This window comes from Neophocaena asiaeorientalis, unplaced genomic scaffold (assembly GCF_003031525.2).
Source record: "Neophocaena asiaeorientalis asiaeorientalis breed wild unplaced genomic scaffold, Neophocaena_asiaeorientalis_V1.1 scaffold150, whole genome shotgun sequence".
NCBI classification, from domain to species: domain Eukaryota; kingdom Metazoa; phylum Chordata; class Mammalia; order Artiodactyla; family Phocoenidae; genus Neophocaena; species Neophocaena asiaeorientalis.
The window spans coordinates 7,628,470-7,640,797 of record NW_020176571.1 but is presented as its reverse complement, the minus strand read 5'-3'; the positions used below and the strand labels follow the sequence as shown (position 1 = coordinate 7,640,797).

The window sequence follows — 12,328 nt, the reverse complement described above, 5'->3', positions numbered from 1 at the left end:
GGGATCTATCCTTACTTTTAAAGGGCTTATAATTTAGTTGGAGAAATGGAATAATATTAATGAAGTTGAAAATCAATACAATGCATGTTAGAGTATATAAAATGAGGGGAGAAAAAGAAACTGATGATGACAATCCGACCTGTAGGTGTTAGGGTGAGAGGATGTTTTAAATATCCTGAAAAATTTTTTTAAATTTAAAAAAAAATTTTTTTAAAGGAAAAAATAATTGTTTTCGAAGGAAGTATAGGACTTGTAGAGCTCACCACCAAGTCCTGGACTGCTTAGGGAGATTCCTGTGAGTGTTGACCCAAAGGACAATGGATGATTATGCTCTCCTGGGTCTCCTAGGTGAAGTGTGGGGGTGAATATCAGAGATCTGGGCGATCTAGCTCCATCTTAGGCCTTCTGTAAGGAATGTATTTCTTTCTGGTCTTGTGTCTTTCCTTGGGTATTTTAACTACATACTCACATGCATCCTTCTGAGATACTTCTTCCTATAAAAAGCTATGAGGATGTGATGGGCTCACAAGAAATATGTGTCATGTCTATTTCCTCAACAAGGGTACCTATATGTCTCATCTTAATCCACTAGAATATTGAAGGCATCTGAAATAGCATCGTTGTGGGAAATGATTAAGTGTCCACTTCACTGTGGTATCATTGCAGTATTTATTAATCATCATTAAAATAATTTCCTGAGATCCTATTTATGTGAAAGTCCCCATGGCAAATGCAGTTATGCATCTAATCTTGCTTCCTGGCACTCACAATCAAGGGAGGTGGTGTGGGGCTTGAGGGATAAAGGTAAGTAACATTGATTTGTTACAAGCTGATTGGACTAGGATATATTTGTGAGCTGCTGAGCCTCCTTTGTGATCTGTCTCATAGAGTAGCACTTTAAGTGATCAACTATTTTCAGTTTGGCCTCAGATTCCCTGCACAGAAAAGGGGAATAAAAAAAATTTAGGGAGGAGGACAGAAACGGAATCCTAATTAGGCTTTCATTGTGGTGAAAAATTATTACTGGTGAAAACTACTCATTTTCCTAATAGTTTCCTAGACTTTGTTTATTTACATATTTATCTCCAATCTTTTATGTATTCCCTTCTCCTTATTTTTCTCCTGGTATAGTTTAAAGCAAATACTAGCTATCAGATCATTTTTGCCCATAAATACTTCAGAAGATATCTCTAATAGGTAAGGATTTTCTTTTTAAAAGCATGTATAACTGCAACAAGATTGTTTTTTCTGGTTATGAGGTTGTGAGGGAAAAATAGGTGAGAATTCTATCAGTGAATACATAGAGTATCTTTACTGGGATCCCATAGAAGTCTTTGTGACTCAAGGCAAACATATAAAATGTATTCTTTGATGAGCAATCCCACTGTGTTGAGTATTACTACTGCTAATATTAATAACTACCATTTATTGATTTCTTATTATGTTTGAAGTACAAAGCTTAGCATTTTCACTCAATATCTCATTTGAACACCTATAGCAGCATTATCAACATTATCAAGTGGACATTATAATGTCCTAATGTATAGCCAAAGACATTCCCCAAGATTAGAGACCAAGGGAATAGCAAAGGAAAGATATGAAACAATCTCCATCTGGCTCCAAAATTTCTCTCTGCTGCTATGTTATACTGCCACTGTACGAAATAGCACTCCTAACTAAGTTCTAAAATTACCTAGGTTATCATGGCTAGAGAGAGAAGAGTCATAAGTGATTAATCCCCAAATTCCTAAGTCTATAGCTGATGAAAAAAAGTCAGAATTAAAAAGGAAAATGTGAGACGTATGAAAGACTCAGTATAGAGATAGTCTGCTACAGTGAAATAAACAAATATGGATATTGGCATCAAGTAATCTGGTCTAATGCACACTCTTTACTGTGAATTACCCTGTTAAATTTCAGTTTCCACATCTGAAGCGTGGGTACAAATTCCTCTCCTCTAATGCTCATGGAAAATACAGTTTTCCCTTTCATAAATTACTTAGTGAAATATCGTGAAACACTATCAGAATCACCACTTTCCCCTCCTGCAATAGACATAACCCAAGAATTTGCGTCAGCCAACTTCCCAGTATGAAGCAAAGCCTCTCCTTCCTCCTACCGATGACTGAGTCATTCTACTAGATATCAGTAGCTATTTAAACACTCCAGCAGGAGCTCACACATTTTTACTTTGTAGAAGTCCTTGGTTGCTTCACTCTCTCATTCTTGGAATAAATTTGGAAATGACTTTTGCTGACCTCAAGAGCCAGAGTATGAAGGGTCAACTGGATCAGAAGCCAAATGGAGAGAGAGACAAAGGTACTAGGGGTGGATAAATACGTACAGGGACAGAATTAGGTTAGAAATGTAAACTAACTGAATATAGGATTAGAAGACTACAACACCTGAATGTGGGAAAATATTAAAGAGTTAATAGCACTTACTTAAAGGAAAAACAAGTCAGATGTAATGGTGATAACGAAGATGATGTTGACGAATAAACTGACTTGGTATGAATGATGCTGTAGTAGAGGGTGGTAACTAACTTTTATTGAACATTTGCTATAGGCTATTTTCTATGATATTCACTTTACATGCATTATTTCTCTAAATCTTCGCACCTTGAGATTAGGACTAATCTTATCTCCCTTTTACAGAGGACTAACTAGGGATTGGGAGGATTAACTAAATTACCCAGTTTTATGTGGCTAGTAAGTGGTAGAGCTAGGATTGATCTATAAGACGGAATGAATATTGACCAGAGAGAAACGTTGATTGAAAGATTTACTGAGATATTTGCCTCCAAGGCTAGGATTGGGCAATTATTTGCAAGACACATAACTGTCTTCAACTTCTTTTCTGCCAACTTGCTATACACATTTCTGGGAGCTTAATAACTTTTGAATCAGAGAACAAACCATATTGCTTCCTGTCAAAATTTCTATTTTGTTTGGGTCATCTGTAGAGTCCATTAGGAGTGCTTCTGACACGTGAGAACTCTGTGAATATATTTGACCACTGATTGATTGGAATCATCATGCATTCAGGCTGGAAGTTTTGTGATGTGACGTTCTAAGTCACATAGCTACTGACAATTGGATTAAAGACCTATGTTTGGATCTTAACATTTGTGTGATCTTAGGCAAGTCACTGAATGGTCAGTTTCCTTGTTCGCATATAGAGGATAACATTATCAGTGTCTTATTTGTTTATCTAACAAGGTGAGGAGTCCAAATCCATTACATGAAATGTTTTCCTGCTGAACCAGTAATATCTGTGCTTTTTAAGTGGTGGACCTCATAATAAGATATTCGTACACCTGTGAGCTACATGATTTATTTATTTTTATAATAATGGTGAATTTTTCTCTTGTAACAAGAAGGCCACAGCTGGTGTGAGTATAGGACATGATGTTAATATGAATCAAGTGAATATTGAGATTTCACTCCTATTTTTCTTTGGTCGATAACCGCAGTTCCAAATAAAAATTGAATGGCACAGAATTATGTATTAGTTCTTTGAGGTTTTCTCAGTTGGTTAACTGACTAAAGGCTTATTCGCTTGATATCTGACATGCGTTTATGGTATGTTACTTATAACTGCGTGGGCACATGTGTGTGTGCGTGTGTTTGCACGTGTGTGTGCGCGTGCATGCGAGCGTGCATGTGTGCGTGCACACGTGCGCGTACATACACATGGTCCATATTAAAAACATCAGGCTCTCTACCCTGTGGAGGAAGTTAATCTAACCAAGCTGGGCTGAGAGTTTCTTGAAGGCTCACCGTGGGGACAGCAGACAACGCGTAAGCTTTAGATTCTAGATTTGGGGTCAAATATCTGGTATCGAATCCTGGCTCCTAGAGTTGCTAGCTGCATGACCATAGGTAAATTACTTAAATGCTTTAACTGTACATAGTTCGCATCTGTAAATGTGAATAATGAATTATTTGCAAAACCATTGGGAATACTAGAGGTAAGCAATGCAAAGCACCAGGTACAGACGGTATCCAAAGAATTGTTTGATCCCTTGCCTCCATCATTTTTGTCTTTCTGAATCTATCCTCTGTCACTTTAGGTCTTCGTTTTCTCTCCTCTCGGAGGTGGTACCCTGCTGCTATGGCTCTAGGGATCCTTTGTCTGGGATTACTGGTGACAGTTATATTGCTGATAATCCAATGTAAGTGCTGAAGCCGGGAAAAGATGGAGAACAAAAAACGAGAACTTATAAACATGGTTTATTTGTTGGTTTCATAACAGCTATAAACAGCCTTGATTTAGACACATTTGAGGCGAACTGTTTTAAGAGTGAGTGGGAAGATGAATGGGTACATTGTGCTCTTCCCTCAAATAGATTGAGGCATGGGATGAAATTATGAATGGTAGGTTTTTGTTTGGTTTTGTTTTCACAGCTTCATGGATAAAGCCTATTTAAACCCCAGAATAATGAGGAAGAAAATAATTTGAAGTTACTAATCCACAAGGTCACCCGAGGGACCCAAAAGTAAAAGAAACTTCATTTAGTTCATGCTGAGTTTTAATAGAGATGATTAAATACCAGTTGAAAGTTAAGAACCCAGAAATACAGTCTTCATAAATAAAACATTTAAAACAAAACATTCTTCAAATTTATAATATGGCCATTTAGGAAAGAGGGGATGTTGAGAGGAAAAGAAATGAAAGGAAACATGAAAATGTCTAAGAAAGAAGGAAAATGGTGTTGATCATCCATCTAATACACCTGTGTATTTAGGTCATCGATCTGAGTTATTTATCTCTAGAATCCTAGGCTCTCTAGAGTCCTAGAATCCAGGTTACTAAGGCCTTTGAAGTGCTAATTTGTTTCTCGGTTGTTTAAGGTCTCAAACAACTTATGTTTTCAATCTATGAACACTTTCAATCTATAAAACTTTTCCTACTGATCTGGGAGAAGAGCCCTTGACTCAGAGATAGTCATTGGAAGAGTCTTCCTCTGAGGCTTGGACCACTCTGCAACAGGGTCAAATCTGGCTTTCAACCCAAGAGGTCTACTTTGTACTGAACCGTCAACCTTCTAGAACTGAGACATTGGACCCTTAACATTTGCTGCCTGCTTGATTTCACAACTTTCCTTTCATCTCCACCCTTCCTAAAAAAGCAAAACAGAAAAACCAGAAACCAAACCAAAAAAAATAACAAACTAAAACTGAAAAATATGTTTTCAGACTCTTGTGTTAGCAGCTTAAAAAAATTCCATGACAGGGTTTCTCAAAAACGGGGTGAGTGTCAGTTTTTAACTAAAATCAGGAAATGTGGAAGGGTAGAGAAAGGGCAGAGGAATTAAGACACAACTAGAGTTGTGTCTAGCTGTGTCATTAATGACAAGTGCTACTAGTAGTCACTGAGTCCGGTTTGTGTCTATCTTAGATCGTCTATATTTTATTTATGCCACTCGTATAAGACTTATCCTGTGATTCCTTTTAACTTGTGTGTAACTCTCAACAACGAGTAAAATCCTGTCTTATTTTTTTAAATCACAAGTATCTGTGACAGTTCCTCACATTTAAAAAATATTGCATGAGTATCAAGTAATTTCCAAATCTGTAATTCCTGAAGAAATTTGGGTCATTGTGCCATCAGGCTGTTGTCACAACAAACGGTTTGATTTAGTTCTTTGATTTCCTCAAGATCCTGTGGAGGAATTTTTACTGGGGTTGGAAATGGAGTCTCAGTTCAGTTCTGATTTAGTATCCCAGGTGTCCGATCTAAAGCAACAGCAAGCAAACCGTACTCATCAGGAAGATATCCTGGAGGGACAGATTTCAGCCCAGCACCAGACAGAAGGATCTTCCCAGGAGTCACAAAGGGAACTCAAAGAAATGATAGAAACCCTTGCCCACAAGCTGGATGAAAAATCCAAGAAACTAATGGAACTTCATCACCAGAACCTGAATCTCCAAGAAGCTCTGAAAAAAGCAGCAAACTATTCAGGTATGAGGGAGGGAGGGGTGAAGAGAGACTTCTCTGTAAATCTTAACATTTTTTGGAAATATCTCTAGGCACAAAATTGGCATATTGATATATGTATCCTTTTTTGTTCATCGTGTTCTACACCAGAAGTCCTCTCTTTTTGTCATCCTCACCCTATCCCATGCCAAATTCTTGAGTTAATTTGATTCAATCAGCCATACTTTTTGGTGGATTTAAGTTTTCCTGACTCACAAGAGCTTCTCTTTCTTTATAACTTTCTGGTTTTGAGATTTTTCTGGAAGAAATCCCTCACCTTTACCCTTTGCACAGATTCTTCTCTCTTTCTATTCCAATGTATCTTAATCATTGATTTCTTTTCCTGAGGGGTCTCCTTTGTCCTGGGAACCCCTTCGTCTTCATTAGCATTATTCTATGGGACTGTTTCTCATAAAGCGTACTACATCAATGTAAATTGAATCAATAGAGGTGAGCTGGCTTGTAAGTGTTAAGTAGATACTTCAAATTAGACAAAGTTATGAGAGACCCAGGAAGTCAATGTGTATGAGAAGAACTGAGTTGATCTCAACTGACTAGGTGAACTCAGAATCTAGGCGGCAGTTTTTCTACAACGTATAATTAAATCAGGTATGTGCTTTTAATCATGGGGAGAATTTGAAAGTGTGAAATAGAGTCACTTTCAGTGGTACATTGCTTTCTTGGCGTTAGTAACTAGCCGCCACTGATAAAAAGAGATTCCTGCAACTTCTTGCTTGTACAGCTCACCTTAATCTCAACCACGTAGTTCTGTTGAATAAAGATTATAAAGTAACAGTTTATAGGTACCCGTCCATTTACTTTATAGAGGAAACCCAGGTAAGTTAAATGATAATAACGATAAGTAGTTTTGTATAAAGTTTTGCAGTTTATAAATCCCTTCAGTATGTACAGGGTTATTTAAATTTCCAAAATTAGCAGACGTTTATAGACAAGCTGATTTTTTAGCAAGTGTCAAACATATATTGAATCTCTTTAAGGAAAGAGCTGTTTAGGACATAAAACCATCTCAAAGAAGGCTTAAAGGAAGGAGGCTAATATATCAAGGACAGGAATGTTTATATAAGCTGACATAGCTACATACCAAAAATGGTTTATTTCACAGGTGGGGCTGTAAAATTAGTCTTGTTTTTATCAGTGGTATGGGAGTAAAGTTATGTCAGGATTGTTCAGACTCGTATCCCAGAGATGCCAAGTGTGGACAACTAATCAAAAATAAAAGGTGATATGTCTCTTGTAGCAGATACACCAAGTAACATGTTTTCATTCCTTGGCAGTGTCAGATAAAAGCCAATTAGTAGAGATGTCAAATAAAGCACTGCTGTCCATCAAGCAGCTTTGAGAAGATTCTCAAACACATTAATAATAAAATACTATGCAAAAAAAATTATGCCTGTTTTCTCAAGTTTGAGACAAGTTTTATCTTTCTTACTAACCAGTCTGTGGTCCTCGGTATATGTATGAAGAGGGCAAGACGCTGAGAAATTGGCATATGTGACTTGCTTGAGGTCAGCCAGCTAGAAAGATACAGTCTTCAAAGTAACAGACTACATTTTAGCACCTGAATTAGTGGTGGTTCTCAACCCTTCGTGTACAAAATTATCACCTAAGTAGCTTGTTAAAAGTGGCAAGTTCCAGATTTACCCCAAAACCCTGTATCAAAATATCTTGAGGGGGCATCAAGAAATATTTCCTCAGTTAATTCAAACTCAGGAGTTTGAGAGGTAGTGTAATGTAGTGATGAAACACACAGATGCTAGCCTTAGACTGCTCACGTTCAAAGTCCCATTTTCTCTATCTTTCAAATGAAGAAAATTAACCTAACTCTTACATACTGTGGTTATGAGGATTAAATGAGCCAATACATAAAAATGACTGCCAACCATTTTTGGCACGTTGGTTAACACAGTGGTTATTGTGTTTGTTAAATAAAAAAATAATAATAATTAAAGGACATACAGGTGGTTTGAATGCCACATTTTAACATTCATCTTTTTTACTTTTTCATGGCTTGGAAAACCTACCTAGACCTTTCTTTTAGTTCAGGAAAACCAATATACTCTTTCCTTTGACCTAGTAAGACAGGACTAGGCAAATTAATAAGTTAGGAAGCTTGCATTCTTTGCTTTCAATCCGGGCTTACGTATAGCCTTCCTCATTCACTTTCTTCTTTCATAGTTCAGTCCCTTCTACTTTGTCCTCTCTGATAAAGCCTATTCTTACAAAATTATCTGATGATCTTATGCCACAATGAAAATTGAAATTAAAATGTTGCCTTGCTCAAGGAGTTGAGGTTTGTTTGTTTGTTTGTTTGTTTTGGTCACAGCGTAGAACGAAGGGCTTTGTTCCCCAGTAAAGAGATTCCAAGTGTTAGTAACACACGGAAGGGATGATGATGATGAAGGGGAGAAGAAGGGGGAGGAGAAAGAGGATTTGGGGATCGTTTAAAATATCTGTAAAACACATATCTTGTCTATTGCCTAAGCCCTGAGTTGAGTTTTTTGGACTCTCTGGGAACTTTCTGCTGAAAACTTTCCCCTACTTTCTGAAATCTTATTTAAATTGAGATGCTCTCTTTGCACCAATATACTGTTCTCCCTAGAACAGTTCTGTCCAAAAGAAATACAGTGTGTGCCACATATGCAACATTAAATTTCCTAGTAATCACAGTAAACGTGAAAAATAAACAGATGAAATTAATTTTAGTGACATATTTAACCCAATATACTTGAAATATTATTTTGACACTAATCAGTATAAATATTATTAATGGGATATTTTATATTCTTTTTTTCATAGTACGTTTTCAAAATCAGGGGTATATTTTACACTTACAGAACATCATCTCAATGCAGACCAGCCGTAACTCAAGTACTCAAGAGCCACATAGGGCTACATGTCCAGAATCAGGAGGCACAGTATCTAAACCCAAATCCATCGTTCAAAGACCTGAAGTTTTAAAATATATAAGCATATCTTTTTTAGTAGCAGAATAGCTATCACATATTCATCCCCCCAACTCTCACTTCCATGATTCCAAACATAATTTTTAAAAAATAGATCAGATTCTAAAATTACATCCCAGCTCAAGCCTTGCTTTTTAACAGTCTTGCTTTTTAATTGAGTTTTCTAAAATCAGAATGCTTCATTTCTTTTTTCTCCAAAAAATGGAGCAATAAAGACTCTAGGCTATTTAGGTATTTGCAGAATCTGGGTATAATTCTAATTAAGAAGAGGTGGTAGCATGTGAGAGTCCTGAGAGGTGAATTGATTTAAGAATTGTAGAAATATTTTTACTCAGGCATAACTCACTAATTAAGTATATTACATTTCCTAGGTCCTTGTCCCCAAGACTGGCTCTGGCATGAAGAAAACTGTTACCAATTTTCCTCTGGCCCATTTAATTGGGAAAAAAGCCGGGAGAATTGCTTGTCTTTGGATGCCCACATGCTGAAGATTAATAGCTCAGATGATCTGGTGAGTTTTTAATGGTTGTGTGTTGGGCTGGAATATTGGTTTACAGGGAAATACATCAGGTTAAGGCCCTCCTTGAGAATCAGAATATGTACCTGTTTTCTAGCCTAGGCTGGCCACTGGTTACGTGCATGACCTTGGATGGACAGGTTATGAAGTATCTCTAGGCTCCAGTAGACATTTCTGTAAAGCCATCAGGAGGATGTCTAAGAGCTCTTTGGGTTCTTTCGTTTTGTGAATCTAATTTAAAAAGTCCACATCGACTCTTTCATCAACTCAGAAACGTGACTTCCCACAGGAATTCATCCAGCAAGCAATCGCCCATTCCAGTTTCCCATTCTGGATGGGGTTGTCTCTGAAGAAACCCAACTACTCATGGCTCTGGGAGGATGGTTCTCCTTTGATGTCCCACCTGTAAGTTTCCTATTCTTTGCTGAACCTACTAGTGAAGTTACTGCCACATTCCACGCAATGTCCTCTTCTTGCTGGAAAGAAGCTTGGGGAATTTCTGAATCTCTCTCCCCAGCTCTCTCACACAGGGACTTGTCTGTTTACCCATTCAGATCTTCTCTTACATTGTCCTTCTCACGTTTATTGCTGACTTGAAGCTTTAAGACAAGGCTAAGCGCCTGACACAAGGTGGCAGTAAATCTAAGTTTGTTTTTCTCGCTGCCTGCAGGTTTAGACTCCAGGGAGCTGCTTTCCAGATGTATTCTTCAGGCACCTGTGCATATATACAAAGGGGAGCTGTTTTTGCTGAAAACTGCATTTTAACTGCATTCAGTATATGTCAGAAGAAGGCGAACCTATTGAGAGTGCAGTGAATGTGAAGGCTCTGGAAGAAAAGGAGGAGAAGACCTTTGAATTTTCTTCTGAAAATTAAGCTCTACTTCGTCACTTAGGTGCAAACCATAAGAGCCCTGAGGACTTCCTGTTACTAGCTAAAGTGCAGAACTCCTTAGCAGAGACTGGGGCCCAGCTGCTTGACACCTTGATAGCAAAAGTTTTAATTCTCTATGTATATTTTTTTTCACCTAGCTTGTTCCAAGCCCCCCTGCCAGTCTTCAGTGAAGTCCATTTTCCTGTTTCTAAGAGCTTGTTGCCTAACTCAAGGTCACAAACATTTTTCTGCTATGTTTTCTTCTAGACATTTTATAGTTTCAGATTTTACGTGGAAATCTTTAACTTTTGGGGGGATAATTTGTAAGTCACGTACGGATGTATGGAAGTTCTTTTTCTTTTCCTTTTTGCATGTGGATATTCAATTGTTTTTGCAACATTTGCTGAAAAGACTATTCTTTCTTCACTACGTTGCCTTTGCACTTTTGTCAATAATTATGCATACACGTCTGGGTCTATTTCTGGACTCTATTCTGTTCCATCGATCTATTTGTGTATTCTTCGTGCATAACACCATTGCGATATTTGGGATTCGGTAGTTTTATAATATATCTTGAAATCACATGGAGGTAGTTCTTCAATGTTGTTTTGGTTAATCTATGTCTTTGCATTTCCGTCTTAATTTTTGAATTGGCTTGTCAATTTCTAAAAAAACTTTTTGAAATTTTGAATGTGATTTCACTGAATCTATAGATAATTGGGGGAAATTGAATTCTTTAAAATACTGATTTGTTCAACTCATGGATTTTCTTTATGCGATGTTTTGTAATTTTCTCTGTATAGATGTTTCACATATTTTATTAGATTATCATCATGTATTTCACATTTTTTATGCTACTGTAGACAGTACTGTTATCATTGTAGTTTTTATTTCCAATGTCCTTTGCTATTGTATAGAATTATAATAGTTTTTTATATTAACCTTATATCCTGAAACCTTGATAAGCTCACTTATTTCTTTTAGTAAGTTTGTGTGTGTGTTGGCGTGTGTGGTGTGGGTATGTATTTCATTGGATTTTCCTCATACATAATCATGTCATCTGCAAATAAAAATATTTTTATTTTTTCCTTTCTGGATGATTTTTATTTCTTTTCCTTGCCTGATTTCATAGACTAGAACCTCCAGTACAATATTGAATAAAAACGGTGAGAGTGCAAATTCTTATTTTGTTCTTGATCTTGGGAATAAGTCAATGTTATACCATTAACTAAAGTGTTAAGTGTATATTTTTCGTAGATGAATATTATCAGTTTGAGAAATTTTCCTTTTGTTCATAGAATACTGAGAGGTTTTATCAGAAATGGGTATTGATTTGTCTAATACTTTTCCTATATCTGTTGAGATGATCATATAGTTTTTCTTTTCTCTTTTTAGTTTTTTAACATGATGAATTAACTTAAATAGTTATAGAAGTTTAAGCCAACTTTCGATTCTCAAGATGATTATTTTAATATATCACTGGATTAGATCTGCTAAAATTTGGCTTAGGATTTTTGCAACTATGTTTATGAACGACATTTATATGTAATTTTCTTTCCATGTAACAGCTTTGTCTGGTTCAGGTTTCAGAGTAGTACTCCTTTATGCCAACTTTCTGGAAGAGTTTGTGTAGAATTGGTGTGATTTGTTCATTCGATATTTGAAGCAATTTGCCATTGAAGTCATCTGGGCATGGAGTTTTCTTCGTTTCACAAGATTTTTAATTATTTACTGTTAAAGGTTCAGTTTCTTTAATAGATGCAGTGCTATTCAAATGATTTATTCTTGAATGAGCTTTGGTGGTTGGTGTCTTTCAAGGAATTTGTCCATTTCATCTAAGTTGTTTGATTTTTTTGACCTAACATTTTTCTTTACATTTTCTTATTACTTCAATATCTCTAGAGTCTGTAGCGATGCTACTTCTCTTATTCCTGGCATTGTTAATTTATGCCTCCCCTTTTTTTTTTTTTTTTT

The 12,328-nt window shown here is 36.5% G+C and overlaps 1 protein-coding gene across 1 annotated transcript; it reads left to right on the top strand.

Annotated features, from left to right (window-relative positions):
- The first annotated feature begins 2,205 nt into the window (after positions 1 to 2,205).
- On the top strand, positions 2,206 to 11,440 carry LOC112391787 (oxidized low-density lipoprotein receptor 1-like). The gene is made up of 6 exons (XM_024733245.1): positions 2,206 to 2,319; positions 4,076 to 4,177; positions 5,725 to 5,967; positions 9,338 to 9,477; positions 9,773 to 9,888; positions 10,154 to 11,440. The coding sequence occupies exons 1-6, from the start codon at positions 2,244 to 2,246 to the stop codon at positions 10,296 to 10,298; spliced, it is 822 nt and encodes a 273-aa protein (XP_024589013.1). The 5' UTR covers positions 2,206 to 2,243; the 3' UTR covers positions 10,299 to 11,440.
- The last annotated feature ends 888 nt before the right edge of the window (positions 11,441 to 12,328 follow it).

Excerpts from the sequence above, each read along its gene's own strand:
- LOC112391787 (XM_024733245.1), top strand. The coding sequence starts at position 2,244 with ATGACTTTTGCTGACCTCAAGAGCCAGAGTATGAAGGGTCAACTGGAT. Across the intron at positions 2,320-4,075 it reads AAATGGAGAGAGAGACAAAG|GTCTTCGTTTTCTCTCCTCT; the intron begins GTACTAGGGGTG and ends CTGTCACTTTAG. Across the intron at positions 4,178-5,724 it reads TATATTGCTGATAATCCAAT|TATCCCAGGTGTCCGATCTA; the intron begins GTAAGTGCTGAA and ends GTTCTGATTTAG.